This window comes from Daucus carota, chromosome 7 (assembly GCF_001625215.2).
Source record: "Daucus carota subsp. sativus chromosome 7, DH1 v3.0, whole genome shotgun sequence".
NCBI classification, from domain to species: Eukaryota; Viridiplantae; Streptophyta; class Magnoliopsida; order Apiales; family Apiaceae; genus Daucus; species Daucus carota.
This window is the reverse complement of record NC_030387.2, coordinates 25,858,603-25,880,260: the sequence shown is the minus strand read 5'-3', so window position 1 is coordinate 25,880,260 and position 21,658 is coordinate 25,858,603. Positions and strand designations below refer to the sequence as shown.

General features: G+C 31.8%; 2 protein-coding genes across 2 annotated transcripts; both read left to right on the top strand.

The window, feature by feature from the left end:
- Nucleotides 1–4,034: 4,034 nt before the first annotated feature.
- On the top strand, nucleotides 4,035–6,153 carry LOC108195499 (probable serine/threonine-protein kinase PBL23). The gene is made up of 6 exons (XM_064082009.1): nucleotides 4,035–4,094; nucleotides 4,210–4,288; nucleotides 4,414–4,595; nucleotides 4,681–4,870; nucleotides 5,098–5,519; nucleotides 5,633–6,153. The coding sequence occupies exons 1-6, from the start codon at nucleotides 4,035–4,037 to the stop codon at nucleotides 5,906–5,908; spliced, it is 1,209 nt and encodes a 402-aa protein (XP_063938079.1). The 3' UTR covers nucleotides 5,909–6,153.
- Nucleotides 6,154–11,806: 5,653 nt separating this feature from the next.
- On the top strand, nucleotides 11,807–13,592 carry LOC108194310 (cytochrome P450 77A4). The gene has a single exon (XM_017361260.2). The coding sequence runs from the start codon at nucleotides 11,870–11,872 to the stop codon at nucleotides 13,403–13,405; it is 1,536 nt and encodes a 511-aa protein (XP_017216749.1). The 5' UTR covers nucleotides 11,807–11,869; the 3' UTR covers nucleotides 13,406–13,592.
- The last annotated feature ends 8,066 nt before the right edge of the window (nucleotides 13,593–21,658 follow it).

Below are 21,658 nucleotides of genomic sequence, written 5' to 3'. Positions count from 1 at the left end.
TGTTATAAAATACATATAAAACGTGATTCTAATATAGAATACTATAAAATATATCTATTTTAATTAATTTAAAACTTAAAATTTGATGAAAAAAAGTATATTTTCGAAACTGATTCTACAACAGAATAATTCTAGATGATTATTATTCTGTTATAGAATCATGTTGAGATATTGTATAATTTTAGATGATCTTTGGAATAAAAAAAATTGTATATCTTCGTTTTCGGTTTAATAATCAAAATTTGCAATTATATTTCATAAAAAATATAACAAAATATATATTATGTGTATATTTATAATAGTGTGCTACGTAACTCTATATAAGAGGGTATGCTATGGAGTGCTACCCTTACTACTAATACTAGACATGCAACGCACTAATGTAAGAAAATATAAAAAAGAACACATATATTTTTTTTTGGCTGAAAGCTAGATATTTTATTCATCAAATAAATCCTTCTCAATATAAGCTTTAATACTGATAGGCACAGACCATCTATTCATCCTACGACCAGATAATAAATATGATTTCCTAGCAAGTTGATGGGCTACCATGTTTGCAGATCGCTTTACAAATAACAATTCCACATTGTTTAATCTACGCAAGATATTTCGGCATACAAAAATAGTTACACCATAACAAGACCTCATCGTAGCATTGCTTCTGATCGCCTGGACCACCACCAAACAATGATATGAATATTCATAACTTGTATGTTACGTCCCGATATAGGGTTTAATTAAGTTTAATCACTAATTAAAAATAATTATGGTGTTTTTAAAAAGTTTAGCCCCTTTTTAAAATCGTGTATCGTGATTAATGACAGTTATAACATACAAATGTAAAAATAAAGAGAGAAAGAATACAATGCGAGGGTCGGATTTTTATACTAATTTTTAATAACAAAATCTCGGATCCTCCCACCCCTAGTCCAGTACCCGAACTCCTTTTGAGACTCGAGATTTTCATTACAAGAAGAATGCACTTCTTATAGCAGGTGAAGAAGTCTTTACAATTCTAAAAACATAAATTTCGGAACGTAATGTACAAACCTGAAAAATGTATGTTTATATAATAAGTTAGAAATCAGATTAAAATTAGAAATAAGATAGAAATTGACTTAAGCCAGAAATTACTATGAGATACTTTTTTGAGTAACTTAATTTTTAATTATTATTTTTTGATAAAATTCATCCATAAGTTATGAATTATCTATAAATCAGTTTTATTTTTATTATTATATTTTTAATAATCCATATATTATTAATTATTCAAAATTACCTAAACATGACATTTTGAAATTTCAACTTATCATATTAACTCATATATAATAATAAGTTACAATTTTAAACTCAGTCAAATAAACTCATGAGTTGTTATGCTTAAAAATAACGAAGAAGATAAATCTATCATATACACAATTTCAACATGTCAATGCGTTCTTTTCAAATCATTAAACATGTCAATTCTAATTCTAAATTTTATGTAAATATTGAGTTAAAGATATTTAATTTGACGGATACACTAGTTTCAAAAAAAAAAAAAAAATTGACGGATACACCAACAAACAAAAAAAAAAGATGTGTTTACATAAAAAAAGAAAGAAAGATATGTAACTAAAATCTAGGAGCACCCAACAAAATTTAGTTACAGAAAACTCAGGAGATTCTCGTATTAATAGTTCATGCCTTCATGGTAGGAGAAGCCCAATAATTTAGCTTCTCCCCCAAAACCTCGCCTCAAAATAAAAAGAAAAGCATGTATGAGAGTATATAGACTCGGGATAGATAATTATATATCAAAAAGGAGAAACTAAATTTTATCTATGTACAAGTACATGTAACATTTAGAATTCTTGGAGTTTCAATAACAATCGAAAATTCCTGGAGTTACTTTAATTTTTTGCGGCATTGATTTAAAAAATTTGAAAGGCAATAACATGAAGAAAGTATCTCTGAGGTCAAGGAGTTCTGTCCACGAAGGCCAGAACTCCTGGAAATATAATCATGGAGATGCATTGTCTTCCATCGTCCGAAGTGTATCCATGAAAACAGGTTTGCTAAATTTACATTCTTTTTTCTTCTTTTTTTCAAGATATCGCAAGATTTGCTACAGTTTCATCTTTGTTTGGTATAATGTATTTGCCAGAATTCTTAAAAGACTTTCTTGCTTCAAGGCAGAAAATATGATGCATGCACTTGTCATTTGCAAGTTCAGTTTCATTTATTCCGATTAGATTTTCGTGAATGGGGTTAGTACCTGTTAGGCCGTCATACTTCCTTTGATTTTATAGTGATATATTTTCATGAATTGGGGTTAGTACATGTTAGGCCGTCATTATGGTAGTAATTAATACCATGCTAAGTTATCGGTATCTATAAACTACGGGGTCTTTATCTGATAATTTATTATCTTAATAGCTACTCCCTCCGTCCCTATTTATCTGTCCACTTTGGAAGTAAAAATTTGTCCCTATTTATCTGTCCATTTATACTTTCAAAACTAACTTAATGATAATTTTTCAAATATATCTTCATAATTTCAATTTTCAAGACTTGACTTATTTAAAACTTGGTTGAATTCATGTTTTCAAGACATAAAGTAGGGGTATTCCACCATCTTCAAGATATTAATTAGAGGTATTTAATGAAAAAATTTATACAATCAATTATTCCTTGGTATGCGTTTTTTTTTCCAAAATGGACAGATAAAAAGGGACGGAGGGAGTACTAAATATAATGTTTGTGTACAGTTTAAGTACCTATTCATAATGTTTGTTTGAATCCCAGAAGCTACAGATTTCTACTATCTTCACATTTCTTTTTTTATTTTTTTGGGAAAATAGATTTTTTTGCCACTCAACTTATAGTGTTTTTAGAAACTTACCACCCAACTAATTTTTTTATTCTTTTAGTCACTTATGTTAGGTTTGGTTTTATTTTTAGCCACCACTTACGTTTGGATTTGATTACCAGCATTATGATAATTTTTTTGTCACTAAACTTATTGCGTTTTTAGAAACTAACCACTGAACTATTATTTTTTTTATATTACTCACTAGTGTTAGATTTAGCTCTTTTTTTTGTCACTGAAGTTAGGTTCAAATTTGATTATTAGCATTACATTTTGTGTGTATCATTATTAAAATATAGTGGTAGTCGGTAATATTTTGATGATTTGATATATGTTTGTATTTTTATATGTAGTACTTTTTATGTCTTCAAGTCGCTTACTTTGGATGATAAGAATTTTACACGCATTATATGGCCTTTAAAGGATGTAGTTCCATATATAACTTTTTTTTTTCTTCCGAATGAAAATTCAACGTTTGAATTTTTACACACACAAAAAACTATGTTTTATAAGAATCTTAAATACATGCTAAGCACTAGAGAAAATTTATAAACTAATGAGAGGGACGGAGGGAGTAATAATAATATAAAATGATGCATTATATATAGAGGACAATCATCGAAAATTAAGTTTTCCTCTCTATTTATTTATCTCGAAAATTGTAATAAGATAAAGTTATTAAAATTTTTGAAGATAAATTTAAGAAAGATCTTAGACTGAGCTAGTCCATTGAAAGTTTAATAGCGAAAGATGATGCGTCATATCACTCAATTACACTTTATCTTATGAGAGAGGGTAAATTGTTTGAAGTTATTGATTTCATATTTATGATTTATTGAATTTTTAGAATCTAATTACTATTATTCCTGATTTTAATTTTTCATCGGCTCATTTTATATTACTATTGCTATATATAAGGATATAAACATACGACACATCATCAAAATATTAGATACTATCACTATGTATAAATGATGATACAAAAAATTATCATAGTGCTAGTAATCAAATCCAAACCTAAGCTGGTGGCTAAAAACAAAACCAAACCTAACATTAGTGACTAAAAGAATAAAAAAATTAGTTGGATGGTAAGTTTCTAAAAACACTATAAGTTGAGTGGCAAAAAAATCTATTTTCCCTATTTTTTTCATAGTGTTTATACAGTTTGTACAGAACATTCATGATTGTGAATACACATTTTCTGCATGGATGTCAAGTACCGGCTATTTGGAATTATGGGGTACCTGCTTTTCCTAAAATACAGTTTTTGAGTTAAAAGCAGCTTTTGAGCTAAAAGCTACTTTCGAGTAAAGCTGTTTTTAGATCTACCAAATAATTTTTCACCTGTTTTTCAGCAAAAAGCTGATCTTGATGTCTATGACAGCAATGTCCTAAAACCCGTATTTGTCTTCCCCATAGTTTCAGGACAATCAAGTATTTCATAGTTAGTTATCTGAACATTTATGCATTATTATATTTTCTCTTTGATAATCATCAAAAATAGGCATGAATCAAGTCTGTTATTTATATGTTAACGATGCATAATTTGAAATTGTCAGGTTTTAATAGACAGAAAACAATGAATGGTAGCACTCGTAAGCGTGATGATGAAGATATTACTACTCAGGTTTTCACATTCGGAGAACTTGCTGCAGCAACAAAAAATTTTCATCCTCAAAAGCTTGTAGGCAAAGGAGGATTCGGGAGGGTGTACAAAGGACAGCTCAAGCACAATAATCAGGTCTCTCACTGTTCTCTTACTCTGCATTCGCCTTGTGTATTTTAAGTTGTAATGTGGTTTCAATCTTGTGTTTTATTTCCTTCAGATCGTGGCGATAAAACAACTTGATCAGAATGCAGTGCAAGGAACTGAAGAGTTTTTAGAAGAAATTGCGGCACTAAGTCATGTTCAGCATCCCAACCTTGTCAATCTTATTGGTTATTGTGCAGATGGCCATCAAAAAATGTTGGTTTATGAATATTTATCTAATGGATCATTGGAAGATCACCTTTTTGGTAAGTTTATAATGTGTTAAAGATGCCGATTCCATGAAGTTATCACATACAAGTGAAAAATATAGTCATATGGATATATTTTTCTGATATAGACTCATTACTTCACAAGAAAAGAAATTCCTCACATTGTAGACCTGTAGATATATCCTTTAGAGGTGGCTGAGATTTCTAGCCTTAGTGGCATTTTCACTTGCCAATGTTTCTGAATTTGTCAGGTTTTTAACAAGGTCTGATTTTGTTGGTTGTTCTGTTTTCAGAGGTTTCTGGGAAAAAGCATCCTCTTGATTGGTACACTAGAATAAAAATAGCTCATGGAGCAGCTCAAGGACTAGAGTATTTACATGATAATGCCAACACTCCGATTGTGTATAGCAATTTCAAAGCATCACACATTTTATTAGACAGTGAATTCAATGCTAAGCTCGTAGATTTTGGATCTTCTAGGTTTGGTCTTTCTGGTGAAAAAGATCATGTGCCTATGACGATGATGCAAACTTATGGCCATTGTGCACCAGAGTATTCAGAAACGGGTGAGCCCACGCCTAAGTCAGATGTCTATAGCTTTGGAGTCCTGTTGCTAGAAATTATATCAGGACGAAGGGCTATTGATACCACAAGGCCAAAAGAGGAGCAAAATTTAGTTACTTGGGTAGGGATAATATTTAAAACCTCTGGGCCATGAAATTAATGTTGTTTCCTTTAGGTTCTAATTATATTTGTCGAAATTCTCGCATATTTTAATTTTATTGTGTGGATTTGCAGGCACATCCAATATTTAAGGACAAAAAGAAGTTCAGATTAATTGCTGATCCCCTGCTTAGTGATAAATATCCAGTAAAGGCTCTTTACCAGGCTCTAGCTATGGCAGCTATGTGTCTCCAAGAAGAAGCGAACACCAGGCCTGTGATTGCTGATATTGCCATTGCTTTGGAGTACCTTCTTTGTGAAAGTTTCAAAAACAATGACAAAGTTAGCATGTCGGATGATGAACTAGCTGCTATGGAATTTGGGACACAAGATGCTGAAACTTCGTTATAGCCACAACCTAATGCATAAGATCATCATCAACAACAGTATAAAAAACCTTGTATAATTTAAGCTAAATACAGTCAACTGTACAAGGTTTCAAAACTCAGTAGTCCTGTGATGTTTCTTGTACTTTTAGCGGTAATTCTATGCATATCTGCAACAACTGAGCACTTAGCCCCTTGGCGACAACTACTATTGTTTTGCTGAGATCCTCTTATCAAGAACTAACTATTAAGGCAGGAGTTAACTCCACAAGAAGCAGCGTATCCTCCTCCATTTCGGCTTAATTCAACTTGTTATACCAGTGTTGATTTACAATAGCACTTACTATAAGAATACTAATGGCTTCTTGAATATACAAGACCCTGTTTATGTCTGTCCCTTTTTCTATTTTTTACGCGTTTCTTAAACTAGGACTGCTTTAAGAGCATCTCCAATCCTGGGCGTCAGTTCCTTTTGCCAAGTTTATTAAAATGGTTTCAATAGGATATATATCTAGGAGTAGTGTTAACCATACATTTAGGCACTTGTGGTCATGTAACTACAATCTTCATACCCAATATTAACTATCAAGTAGATGATATAGCATTCATCCTCACTTCAATATATTCTACAGCTTTGCGGTGAGCAATTAACTACAGCTCTGCGGTGAGCAATTAAGGCTCCGTTTAGCATTGTTGTTGCAAGCAGAAACCACAGCATTTTGCTTAAAAAACACGTGAAAAATAGCAACTTTTAGCTCAAAACTCCTTTCATGTTTTTGGAAAAAGCTGTTTTTCTACTTTTGCGAGAATGTGACATAGATTTTACTATCAAACCTCATCAATTTTTAATTTTTTTTTATCATAACTCAAAATATGCAAATATCAAAAAATGACCAAACAATTATCTAATATCTACAACAATATTTTTTTCAAGAACACAATAGTTTTTAACAATACTCTCAAACAGACCTAAACGTGGTCGATGTAAGCATTGTAAGACAATTAATCAATGCATCCTCACAGAAATGGATGCCTTCTCAACAGACTACAAAACATACCAAAATACACAACTCAACAAGAATTTGCATGATGGAATAGTTCTTCTAGAGCAATGCTTAACTAAATTTCAAGGGAGCTAAAAAATTTCGAATCAAAGTATCCTTGTGGTGTCATTTTCTGGTTTCACTGGCATTTATGCATCTCCCCCCCACTTGTAAGTGAAGAACCAGCTGGTCTGTCAGAAACTAACCGGTGCTAGCTCCAACTGTGCTTGTCATGTCATAAGCAATGCAATGACCTAGCTATCGATCCCAACTTCCATTCGGCCCCACATGCAAACCCTAATTACATAACCTAGCTCTGGTAAATATGTAAATGCGACTTTCTTCTTACAGTCGATAATTTACTCCTTGGTTGGTGACTCACCAGACTCCGGTAATAAAAACATTTACCAACATTGCTAGTACATAAATGCAGCAGGTCTTTATAAAGCTAAAACATCATGACTCCTTGAAATAGATTCATGTGATTCATCCTGCATCACCTCGAATTATTGCATTTACTTGTTTTTAAAGCTAAAAGAGCTAGCAAATATATAAAGCTTATGTGAGTAATTGTGCTCCCGTTTGTTTCATGGAAGCAGAAGTTGCTTCTAGTTTCTGATTTCTTAACCCGTTTGTGTAAATAATTCTAAGCATTCTGAGAAGTTGAGAATGCTAACTTTTCTCTCACAACTTCTGTTTTTTTTTTCAAACACTTTATTAACTTATTTACTTCTCACTTCTAGTGCATATCTTTACTTTTAAATAAGAAGTCATATATTTTTTAAGTTTGCCTTAAATGGTCGTATATTTCTAAAGCTGAGGGCAGTTTAATGCGCGCTGTACAGATCATAAAGCAAAAATAACCAAGTTAATTCACATACTTTATCTCAGAAGTTCTGTGAATAACTTGAAGACTGATGTTGTCGTAACCTTATTTTGCTTTTGGTCAATTAATAATAAAAAAGATGCGAAATGTTGAGTATTCTCATTTAGTATCTAGCTACTAGCAGTGAGACCAACTACTTTACGCGGATAAGAAACTTCAAAGTTTATTACCAACATGTGGGTCTGTAAATTAAAGTAAATTATATTAATAGTTCAAAAATCAATGTGACTAATTGAACCTAACATAAATTAATTTGACTAATTGAACCTAACGAACTATGTGGGAAAAAATTAATATAAAAAAAAAAAGCTGAATAACATTATCTTTTAGTCCTAATCGTGACATACATATATTAGGAATTCTTAACCGACATATCAATAGAATGACTATAACGATAGACAATGAGATGGTATGGTTGAAGTGTGATTTTTGCGAAAAATCATAAATTTCTTTGTTTTTTTATTTATTAACCATTTTTAAACTAAATTCCATATAAATTAGAGTTGTTTTTAATCCTTAAAACCCTAAAAAAATCCTCTCAAGTTTCTTCATTTTCCCTAGCGGTCGTGAGGGGCTTCCATCGGTCTTCACCGGTGGAAAGCCCTAAATCAGTTATTTTCTTTGTTTTGTTCTTGTTTTTTAATAATATTCCTCCTTTATCTTTCAAGGTTGTATCTTTGTTTGATAAAATCTTTTTTGAGTGAGTTTTGTTCCCAATTTATTTGGGTTTTGTTTATTCTCTCCTTGTGAGAACTTGGTGTGCTTTTTGGTGTGTTTTGGTGTGATTCGATATTCAAGACATTAGATCTGCCAGATTTTCAAGAGAGTGGTTCACTGATAAAGATTTATATGGGATTGCAGTTACGATCGATAGCTCAAACGGATTTTGATGAAGTTTTGATGAAAGCTGCATTTGTATATATCAATTTCAACAAATCGCTTGACTGTGTTCTTATAAAAACTAGATTAATCAGCGATATGATCTGTTTTATGTTTGTTTGACTCGACTGTTCTTATAGATGCCGTATGGTTTTTCATTATTGAATTAATTTCTTTTTTTTAAAAAAAATCATGCATATGGTAGGAAACCTTGAACCTCCGCTCTTAACTGCACTCTAATTATAGCGGGTTTTGTTGGTAAAACTGAATTGTTATTACTTAATTAGTCGATGAGAGGTCGTTATTAAGCAATTGTTTAATTGCTTATAGTTTAGAAAAATTTAAATTTTTTAATTTTCAATTATTTTAGATGTCTAACAAATAAATGTAATTAAATTATTAAATAATTATTTAATTATTCATTATATAAAAATCAGTTATTTTTTGTGCGATCACTTTTCATTTCGATCGTATACAATTGAAATAATTATTAACCTGCCTATATTTCTATAATTGTGACACTTCTTTATATATATTTGCTTTTTACTGCACTAAGAAAAGCACATGACTGAATAAATAATAAAATTCAATAAAACAATAAACAAGTTGATAGAAACATTATAGTATTTCCAAATATGACATGAAATAGAGTAAAATATTTTTTGAAACGAAAAGCAAATATTAACTTTAAAAAGGATGATTATTCTAAGAGAAAAATATACTACGTAATTAACTTTACTAAATTTTGTGGTGTTGAAGAATGTTAGTAAATCTGATTGCATGAAAATATATATACCTACCGTCCTCATTAAAGAGGATATATCCAACCAAACAACCATGCATTGAGTATTTGAGTGACCTCAATAACCTTTTACTCCCTCCGTCCCAGTCATTTGTATACAAATGGCTGGGACACGGACATCAAGAAATTGGGTAAGAAATGAGTAAAGTTGGATGAAAAGTGGTATAATGGCGGGACCCATTTATATTTAATAATAAATTTGAGATAGTGGAAGAAAGTAGTGGGTGTAATAGTTTTATATTATTATAGAATGGAGATAATGGAATAAAGTAGTTGATGTAATGATGTTTTATATTATAAAAGTTTACTATTTTTGGAATGTATACAATTGATGGAACGTCCCAAAAAGAATATTGTATACAATTCATTGGGACGGAGGGAGTATATATGTAAATGCTCTCAAAAGTCAAGTCTCAACTGCCGAGACAAGACTTCACTCTGGCTACTTCATTGTTCTTAAACCTTTCTAGTTATAGTTTCGACTAAGAAAGTGTTTTGATTGTTTCTCGGTAATCTTGGTTTAGTCACTCGGGGGAAAACGAAAGTTCAGCCAACGGCATATATGATATATCTGCTAGGTTCGGATCTTTTCGGAAAAAAGAAGAAGAAGAAAATAGAAATGTTTAGTTTGAAAAAAATTCTGAAGATATTTCACCAAACATAATGGTTTACAAAATAAATATTGATATCAAATTTTATAACATTATAATATGTTGGCCTGTTTGAGTTATTTAACATATGTATTTTTATCTCATAAGCATTCTATTTATTGTTCACGAAGTAAAATAAAAATTATCAGTTCAAAGAAAAATGTGTCTTCCAAATAAATTGTATATTGGTGAACAATAAAAAGAGAGGACATGTATCCTCTTGGTCACAGGTTCGACTCCCGAAGGGAGCAGAATTTGTGATTATGCCTCCTGGATCAGAGCCGGCCTGTCGCGCTTAGGTGCGGTTTACCTTGGTTCACGTAGTTTGCAGGCTATTGCGTGAGCTCGTGGGTTTACCCAGTGCGCACCCGAAGGGTAGCGGCTGCGGATTCCTACGTTTAAAAAAAAAAAAAAATACTTATGGGATAAAAATACATAGAATATTAAATAAATAGAATTGTATATCGGTGAACAGCACATAGAATGATTATTAGGAAAGGATAGGTATATATAACTTAAAAAAACCTACGCGCGTAATTTAAAATTTTGTTGAGAGACATGTGGCAGGGACCAAAGACTCGTGTATAAAGTATAAATGTGATTAAAATGTATCCTCATTTACTACTATTCAGTATCAACTGAGCTGGTATCGCAGTGAATGAGGACTCTACGCGGATTAGAAACTGATTCAGATATAAATACCAACCCGTCCGTACAAAAGTAAATACCAGGCAATATATTCATGACTCTGAGCCTGGTGGTTGAAACTCATTAATTCATCATATATTCCTAACCAGATATTGCAAACCCTACTTCACCCGTCTTGCCATACGCAGTTACAAACATATATAAGCATGTTTTCCAAATTGCGAGGAAAAGTTACATATATAAGCATGTATCGGAATTTGTAAAGAAAAAGTTATGGCGCAGTTTAGTTATAATTGGTGACATATTTTTCTCTTGAAATCTTGATGGGGCTTCTAATTACACTTTGTTAATTAAGTTTTTTCATCAAAAAATAAAGTCTTACTTTGCGAAATTGTATGTATACTCTAAAAGAGATTTACATAATCATATGAAAATTATTATGGCTTAACTTGCACTGCAACTAAAAGACCATTGTGATCAATTATTTCTTGCACAAATGTAATATAAAACTTTCCTAAAAATTGGGTATGGAGCTAATCGATTGATTCACCCGTTCAGGATTTATCAGACATTATTTGATAAATAAATAGAATATAATCAATTAATTAATAAAATACTTTTTAGTCAGAAACCTAATTTTAATAAGTCGGTATATATTAAACACTATTCCGGGGAAGGACTAAAGATTGATTTGGATTTTGTACGTCATTTCACTTTCTCGTTTGAATAGTTACTCAACATAGAACGAAATGTTATAGAAAATGTGCGTCTTTATGATACTTTTTCGAAAAAGTAGTAAAGGGATGAAGCCTAGCTAGGTCAATATTATGATCTGTACTTGCTGATTACTGCTACGTACTACAGTACTACAGTATATATTTACTTATCGTCTGCCCTGTTTTAATAAAAAAAACTGTATAAATAATCAAGTCTCATACGAATTTTTTGATAAACAATACATTGAAAAGGGAAAAAACAAATTATACGGCACTTGACAGGTCTTTATAAGACCATGCATAAGCCTCATGCCTTGTATACTAACTATACTATTCAATACATCAAAACTCTTTCTCTCTTCATGGAGTTGCTAGACTCACTTCTCCTCACTTCAGCTGTCATTTTCCTCTATCTATGGTGCAAATACTGGTCGGCGAAGGGCGGTGGGCCGCCAAATCTTCCTCCCGGACCACCAGGATGGCCACTTATAGGCAACCTAGGTCAAGTCCTCCTCCAAAAGCGTCACTTTATATATATTGTACGTGATTATCGTAAAAAATATGGACCGATTTTCACCATGCAGATGGGTCAGCGTACTTTAGTTATTGTTACAAGCTCGGAGCTCATCCATGAAGCACTTGTGCAGAGAGGACCTCTTTTCGCCAGCCGCCCGGAGGACTCACCGATAAGGCTTCTGTTTAGTGTTGGCAAGTGTGCTATCAACTCGGCGGAATATGGTCCTTTGTGGCGCACACTAAGAAGGAACTTTTCGAATGAGCTGATAAACCCTAGGAGAATCAAGGAATGTGGGTGGATAAGAAAATGGGCGGTGGAGACTCATTTGAAAAGACTTCAAGAGGAGGCCTCAAGAGTAGGGTTTGTGGAAGTCATGAGCAATCTTCGGCTTACTGTTTGCAGCATTTTGATTTGCTTGTGTTTCGGTGCTAAAATACCCGAAGAGAAGATAAAAAATATTGAGAGTGTTTTGAAAGATGTTATGATGATGACAACTCCTAAGCTACCGGATTTCTTACCGGTTCTCACACCGCTGTTTCGACGACAACTGAAGGAAGCCAAGGAGCTCCGGAGGAAGCAACTCGAGTGTCTGGTCCCTCTGGTGAGAAGCAGAAGGGCTTTTGTGGAAAAAGGTGAAAACCCTAATGGTGAAATGGTGAGCCCGGTTGGTGCTGCTTATATTGACTCACTTTTTCATCTTGACCTAAATAACCGAGGCCGGTTGAGTGAAGAAGCCCTCGTAACCCTAGTCTCCGAAGTGATCAATGCTGGAACTGACACAAGTGCAACAACTGTGGAGTGGGCTTTACTTCACTTAGTCATGAACCAAGAAATTCAAGAAAAGCTCTACAAAGAAATAGTCAGTGTGGTTGGCGTAGATGGCCTTGTCACGGAATCCGATGTCGAAAAAATGCCCTATCTCGGAGCTATCGTCAAAGAAACATTCCGGCGACACCCCCCAAGCCACTTTTTGTTATCTCATACAGCTATAAAAGACACTGAGCTTGGCGGCTACACAATTCCAGCCAATGTCAGCGTGGAGTTCTACACTGCATGGGTCACCGAGGACCCGAATATGTGGAAAAACCCGGGGGAGTTCATCCCGGAGAGGTTTCTAGACGGGGATGGTGTCGACGTCGATGTGACCGGGAACCGGGGAGTGAAGATGCTGCCGTTTGGGGCCGGACGGAGGATCTGTCCGGCGGCTTCTCTTGGTACATTGCATGTTTACATGTTGCTGGCTAGGATGGTGCATGCATTTAAGTGGTTGCCGGTTCCCGGAGCTCCACCCGACCCGAGTGAGACCTTTGCTTTTACTGTGGTCATGAAGAATCCTCTTAAAGCTGTTATTTTGCCAAGGGGGAAAAATATCGAGGTTTGATAATGATCTGTAACGAATTGTTTAGATGCGTGTCCGTGATTTGGATTGTTTGCCCTAGTACAAAAGAGTTGGTTGTATCATGTGGGGGCCATTAATTATATATCTGAAACTGTAAGAATTCTGTGTGATTTATATTGTTTTAATTCTGAAGCGTTGGTCGATATATTAAATATGTAATTTTTGCTCACACATGCCTCTGTGGAGCTAGCCAGCCCCACGTATATTTCGAAAAGAAAGTAGAGGTTGCAGGAGGAATGCTATTTGAGAACCTCTTCAATTCGAGATTTAATAACGTCACAGAAGGTGCAACAACAACATAAATACGACTGGTTTAAGGACGAGCCAAAACAACAATAGTTAAAATATGGGACATCTGCGGTCAGTCAACAATATTTTTTCCTGACAAGAAGGGTGCTAAATTATTATGGTCGGATGCTTAATTATACTCCCTCCGTCCCCCTCATTTGTTTACATTGGGGGACGGGGGCTCGGCACGCATTCTAATGCTCTCGTAAAACGTAGTTCGGTAAATTATTTTGAACTTTTTTTTCTTTTGTATAAAAATTTGATGTTTAAATTTTTATACAAAAAAGAAAAAAATTTAAAAATAAGCTATAGAACTATGTTTTATATGCGCATTAAAATGCGTGTCGAGCAGTGTGAAAAAACTGTAAACAAATGAGGGGGACAGAGGGAGTAAGTAACTGAGTTGAGCTCAATGAAGACCCAAAATTTCGGAGTCCTTAGAGACTTGTCCTGCATTTCTGGTAATATTCTTGTCCTGCATTTCTAGTAAACAACAATGGCAGAATATTGTAATTTGTAGAATAGATCCTTGGGATATAATAGCTTCAGTTACTGCAAGATAATCGGCATGAGTTTTAGTTTTAATTCAAACTATCTTTATAATTTACACTATTCTTGTCCTGCATTTCTAGTAACGTAATATTAATAATTTGTCCTGCATTTTTGTGGTATATTTAAGTGTTATTTTGTCTTGCAACAAATTCAATTAGTTGCAGGACAACGACGATAAGTTCAGTGCCAATCATAGCAATGTCCAACTACATTTTTGTTTTGTATGCAATTATTATTTTTATTTGTTAGAATTTCAGTGATTGAACGCCAATAATATAGAATTATTATTTTTATTTGTTAAGATTTCACCGATTTAGAAGTGCAGGACAGGATAAGGAGAGAAAACGAATGTGCAGGACAAATATCTGCAGCCCTTGGATGTATGAAAAATGAATGGCTGTGATTAAGTCTCTAAAGCCTCCACAAAAATCAGTCTCCATAGAACTTTTCTCATAAGTAACTAGCGTTTTATTGTTTAACAAAAATAACTGCTGTTTTTCCCGTACTTCCCGTACTAGGCAACGAACGGTTATTTTTATACAATAAAAATAAATTAGTATTATATTGAATAAGATAATCATATTTTCTTTTCAATCAAATATTATTTAATTAAATATTATATAAGGATCAACTATCATTAATAAATCCAAAAATTAAATTATCTCCATTTATTTTCATACTGAATCCTAAATTTGCACCGATGCTGATTTAAATTAATTTGTTTTTATAATAAGAAAGATTGAAAACTAGTAAGAGAATAAAAATGTACATATAAAATTATATTATTTTAAACAATTATGTAATATTTATTTATAATACTTTTTATAGAATATATGAGGATTGGGGAGGTAGTTAGAGAATGGGGACGGGAGCGGGGCGAGTAATTTCACGATCATAATTTTTTTCAATTTTCTGTATTGTATAAAATAATGTCAGATTAAGGTCGATCGGATCGGGTGGATGCATCCCCTAATATCTGTCATCATCATCATTATTATTATTATTATATATAATTTAATTAATTTGTACGCATAAATTTATTTATATTTGCATGATTAGTCTTTATATCCGTATTTTAGAAAATTTGTATGCACTTAACTTATTTATGAAATAATATAATTATTAAATTCAATAGAGCATGCCGTAAAAGTATAAATTTGTAAAAATTCACTTATATAAATAAAATTTTATGAATTGTGTGATTTCTAAAAATTGGTCATTCTGGATACTGATTTGTGTTGATTATACATTATTTTTCTCATTATAAATTTATCTTTATACTTATAAAAAAGATGTTTATATTAGATGAGTGTGAATTTAATTTGAAAAAATAGAAGATATTTAATTTTATATCATATGATACTCAAAAGACCATGCACGTCACATGATACATTTTAATATTTTAATCACCGCAACAAAAAGAAACTGTTTATTTGCCATCAAGTAAATAAAAAGTTCGTTCAAGTTTGTAGGGTGTGGAGACTCGCATAATTTAAGAAAAGATTTATCACATTGATCTAAAATCATAAATATTGATTAGTCATATAAAAATTTAGGGGTGGTCTCATATAAAATTATATTATTTTCAACAATTATGTAATATTTATTTATAATTTTTTTTTAGTATATGTGATGATTGGGGAGCCTCCGAGCCCGTTAGAGAATGGAGACGGGAGGGGAGCCGGTACTTTCAAGGTCATAAATATTTCCAATTTCCCGTGTTTAATTAAGTAATGTCGGATTAAGGGTGATTCGATCGGGTGTATGCATCCCCTAATATCAGTCATTATTATATTATAATTCATTTATATCTGCATAATTAGTCTTTGTAGCCATATTTTAGTAAATTTGTAGGCACTTAACTTATTTATGAAATAATATAAATTATTAAATTCGATTAAACATGTCATAAAAGCATAAATATGTAAAAATTCACTTATTTAAATAAATTTTATGAATCAAAAAAATAAATATATTTGATTTTTATATCTATTTTCAACCACTGATATAATGAAAATTTTGTCTTAGAAATTATAAAGTCGCAGTGAAATTTCTGAAAATTCGTGACACAGGGTTGTCATGGAAGATGACCCTAAAATGAATAGGTCTTAGAAATCTCACAATGATTATTTATAATCTACTAAGACATTATTTATATTATGTGACAGAAAAAAAGACATTTATATTATTTTAGTGGTTGAAAATTGACATAAAAATTAAATATCATAATATTTTATGTAAAGTATCGTAGAGAATAATTTGATCCTATTTCAAAATCTCCTTGATAATTAAAATTAATCATACTTATGTGTAAAATTTAATTATAATATAAAATAGAAATCATAAATAACATGCACAAACAACTTAACACTTATAATTTAAATAAAACTTTGAGTTCTAAATTTAGTTTTATTAAAAAATTATTTTGAAAAAATATGATTTCATAGCAGATGAGATATTATATTTAATTTTTAATAATTCGTTGGATAAAAATAACGAAATTTTATTTATTTATTTATACTTACATATGCCAATTTTTTATTTTTTTTGACAAATGCAAGAATATTTCATTAACTTGAATATAATACAGCCGGGACAAACCCCCAACTGTCGATACAACCAGGTGGTAAAACAAATTACATACTAAAAACAATTAGATGATTTGTTTCATGATCGTTTAACACATCGAATTTAAATATTATTGAAGCTAAAAAAGGAAATCAAAGACATCCAAAGCGATCCATATTGCACCAACATCTCTGGAAATAGTAACATCGCAATTGATCGTATCACGTAAAAACCATTGTTAGCCCAATGTTCAAAAACACCAAGCGCATAAATTGAGATTGGAGAAGCGGCACCACAGCTATCTACATGCCGGATCCCAGCTATAGACATGCCGAAAGTGTAAACCCGTGAAGGATGAACAATCTTTGATTGTGAAAGGTGAGCTTTTGCAATAATCACCACCGTCCCAACATCGATACAGTCTTTACTGATCATCAAAAATATTAATAAACTCGTTCTGAACAGATTCAACACCAAATAAACCCAATCATAATTACAAAAAAACATAGACAAGCACACACTTCAAGAGGGGGAGACACACAAATACAAGAGGAGAGACACACCACCTAAAAGATTGAGTTTTATTGAAATAAAATCAAAGAGAGTAAAGGAAAATTTATGGGGCCGTTTGGGCAAGCTTAAAAGAAGTGACTTCTTGCTTAAACTAGAGAAGTGGAGCAGAAGTGAGAAGTAAATAAGTTAATAAAGTTTTTGGAAAAGAAACAAAAGCTGTGAGAGAGAAATTAGCATTCTCAGCTTCTTAAAAGTGCTTCTACTTCTTTACACAAACGGGTCAAGATAATTTTATATCTGCATGATTAGTCTTTATAGCCATATTTTAGAAAATTTGTATGCACTTAACTTATTTATGAAATAATATAATTATCAAATTCAATAGAGCGTGTCGTAAAAGTATAAATGTGTAAAAATTCACTTATATAAATAAAATTTTATGAATTGTGAGATTTCTAAAAATTGGTCGTTCTGGATGCTGACTTGTGTTGATTTTACATTATTTTTCTTATTATAATTATATCTTTATACTTATAAAAATGATGTTTATATTAGATGAGTGTGAATTTAATTTGAAAAATAAAAGATATTTAATTTTATATCATATAATACTCAAAAGATCCTGCACGTTAGGTAATACATGTTAATATTTTAACCACCGCAACAAAAAGAAACTGTTTATTTGCCATGAAGTAAATAAAAAGCTCGTTCAATCTGTAGGGTGTGGAGACTCGCATAATTTAAAAAAAGATTATCACATTGATCTAAAATTATAAATATTGATTAGTCATATAAAAATTTAGGGGTGGTCTCATATAATGTTATACTAGCATAAAAACCCGTGCGAGGCACGGGCCTCTAGTTTTTGCCGTGTTTTAAATAATATTCATGTGTCATCATATTGTTCTCGTACGGGCCTTAAGTTTGTATTGTGTTTTAAATGATATCCGTGTGTCATCATATTGTTTCGAGCGTAACTATTAAGTTTTATTTTTTGACAAAATATGTAAATATGAAAAATGTAATATTTGCAACCTAATAGCATTAATAGTAATAATAAGTACTATTCCATCCGTCCCATTTTATATGACTCTTATTCCTTTTTGGGACATCTCTAAAATAATGAACTTATTATACTTACTATTTTTAGACACTACTTTTCACTATTACACCCACTACTTCTCTATTTTATACTCCTTTTTTTTTTTATTAAATAAACACTATTACACTCACTACTTACCTCCACTATCTCAAATCTATTATTAAATTTTGATATGTTCCACCACTTTACCAATTTCCAACTAAATATACTCTTTTTTTACTACCTTTTTTTTAATCTCCGTGAAAGTCAAATAAGGTCACTTAAAATGGGGCGAAGGAAGTATATTTGTTTAAAAAAATTATGGATCAAAAACTATATTTGAACTGATATTTCTATATTCAAATTCGTTAGGATATAGAGACCATTATCATATTATCTATGTTCAAAATTATATTCGAAATTAATACTGAAATTTTAGATATTAAATATATTATACCTCATTAAAATTTAGATATTAAATCTCTATGTTATTTTTTTAGCTTTGTGCAAACTCACATTTTTAGATATTTTGATACTCGTATTTATTAGGAGTGATCAATGTGGTATATCATGTTCAATTGTTAAAGATCAAGTCATATATTCGATATTTTGAATTATGAAAAAACTATTATTGTTCTAGTCCTGTTTAATCAGATATTAATTTTCACCGTATCGCGTCAGATTATCTGATTCAGAATTAATTATATTTTATTAGTTTAATTTGTAAATGATTAATTTAATTGTAGTTTGAATCATTTTATTTAACCGGTATATTATATATTGAATGATGGCATATTAAAAATTATAGTTTTAGGACTTTAATATATATAACTTATTTTTCTGTGTTATTTTATTTAACCAAGTAAAATTTATAACTCAAACCTTTTTAGTAGTTCTCGTAAACGCGTTTTATTATAATATGGTTGAATTTTGATTAACAATATAGAATTTCCTCAAATTCACCTTCATATCACAGGTTATAGTATTTCAAATACATATATCATCAAAATTACATCATTTAGATATATTTTCTGACACCAAATTTGATGTATTGTCACTATTCTTATATCTATAATTTTTTAAAAAAAGATTTAGTTACGCATCAAATTCTGAATTCATAAGTTCAAAATAAAAAAAATATTCAAAATAGGAATATTCTTTCAGTCACCTTATTTCGTGTTCTCCAAAATATTGTAATCTCTTTATAAATCGCCTTTTATAATAAAAGAAATTAATAGGACATAATCCATGTTGAAAGCCCATCAATTTTTCCTTTCAGAGATGCTCGTTTAAACCTCAGTTTTTGTGCTTATTTCTCACATTCATGACTTAAAATTTCTATAATATTGTATCGGTGCTCGTTTAAACTATTAAGTTAGATTTGAATTCGTTTATTTTTATTCGAATATGAATTATATCTATTTTTAGAAATCTGAATCATGGCTCGAACCCGATTATTCATATTCTTTTTCAATTTTAAATTTATTTACATAAATAATTAATTTATAGATATTAATCTATCATGTAAACAATATATGAGACTTAACTGAAATAATAACTTATCTCAAATAAATAAAGAGGTTAGGTTCAGAGTTAGGCTCAGGTTCGGAGCTAGGTGATTTATTTGCTCAGGAGGGAGGATTTGAATTCGTTTATTTTTATTCGAATATGAATTATATCTATTTTTAGAAATTTAAATCATGGCTCGAACCCGATTATTCATATTCTTTTTCAATTTTAAATTTATTTAAGTAAATAATTGATTTATAGATATTAATCTATCATGTAAATAATATATGAGACTTAACTGAAATAATAACTTATCTCAAATAAATAAGATATTGAAACGAATATAAATACAAAAGTTTTAAAGTATGTGGTTAATGCTTTTTGTTAGGTCCCGATAGATGGTTTAATTAAGCTAGAAGGGGGGGGGGTTGAATAGCTTAATCACCAATTAAAAATATTTATGTCGTTTTTAAAAAGTTTTCACCCCTTCTCTAAAACTTGTATCGAGAGTATTGGCAGTTACGTGCGGAAGTGTAAGAAAAGAAAAGGAAAATATCACACGAGCGATTTTATCCTGGTTCGCGGTGGCTAACTCAACCCTTGGAGTCCACTCACCCCTAGTCCAGGCCCCGAGCTCCTCCCCGGACTCGAGATTTTCTCTACTATAAAGAACTCCTTTACAGTAGGCGGAGAAGCCTTTACAAATATATATCTTGGAGCGTAACTCTTCGTTACCTCCTCACTATAAATGTAAATAACAAGACTTGTCTCGGAACGTAACTATCCTTGTTACTTCCTCAAAGTCGTTGCACCTCCAGTGGTCTTTGTACTTCTAAACCTTTCGCCGGTCTTGGATCTTAAGTATTAGATCTTGGGTCTTTCCTCTTCTTCACGGTGCGATGACTATTAACTCCCCGTCAATACGTCAAAGACTTGGGTCTTAGAACGAAGATCACCTCACTTCACTTCACCTCACTGCAAAAGTTAAAACACAATATCCACAAACAAATATATCCTTGTTTTATAAAAGTTTTGGTTCCGCAAGTTTTAGTCCAATTTTAACCACTTTGAAATTAGTCGATTATAACGTTTTAGTATGGTGGTTAAGTCGTTGGTTCAATTTTAACAAATTATATCGCGCGGAGAAATATAAGTTGTTGATTTTAATAAGATCGAGTGATGAGTGAGTTTTGAAAAGACGGAGTCGAAGTCGAGCAAGATATATCACACACACTCACACGAATGGAATTGAACCAAGTAGCTTGTTCGGATAACACCCCACGATAGCGAGAAGGCCCAAACGGGGTTTACCACCGAAACAAGTAAAATCACACCCAACACACACGTTCGGAAAATAAACATGTAATACCACGTATCTTATCTTAATGATATCCCCACCGAGCACAGGGCTGAAAAATGGGTGTCTCACTAAAACAAGAAGGGTATGGGAGTGAGGGGAATGGGAGCACAAATATGAGTTAGTGAGCAAGTAAAGTTAGTGCACAATATTCCCGATAATAACGAGTGGCCAACTCAAGTATTTTGAAATCAAGAGAGCTTAAGATGAAGAGAAATTTGTTTAAAAAAAGCCCTTTGAAACCGATTAAGACTCGGATAATTGAAGCTAAAAGTAACCACTTACACGATTAATGCACGAAAGTTCGCCGGAGAAATTCGTCGGAGGTTCGATACGATTTTAAGCACACGAACGAATTTGGGCAGCC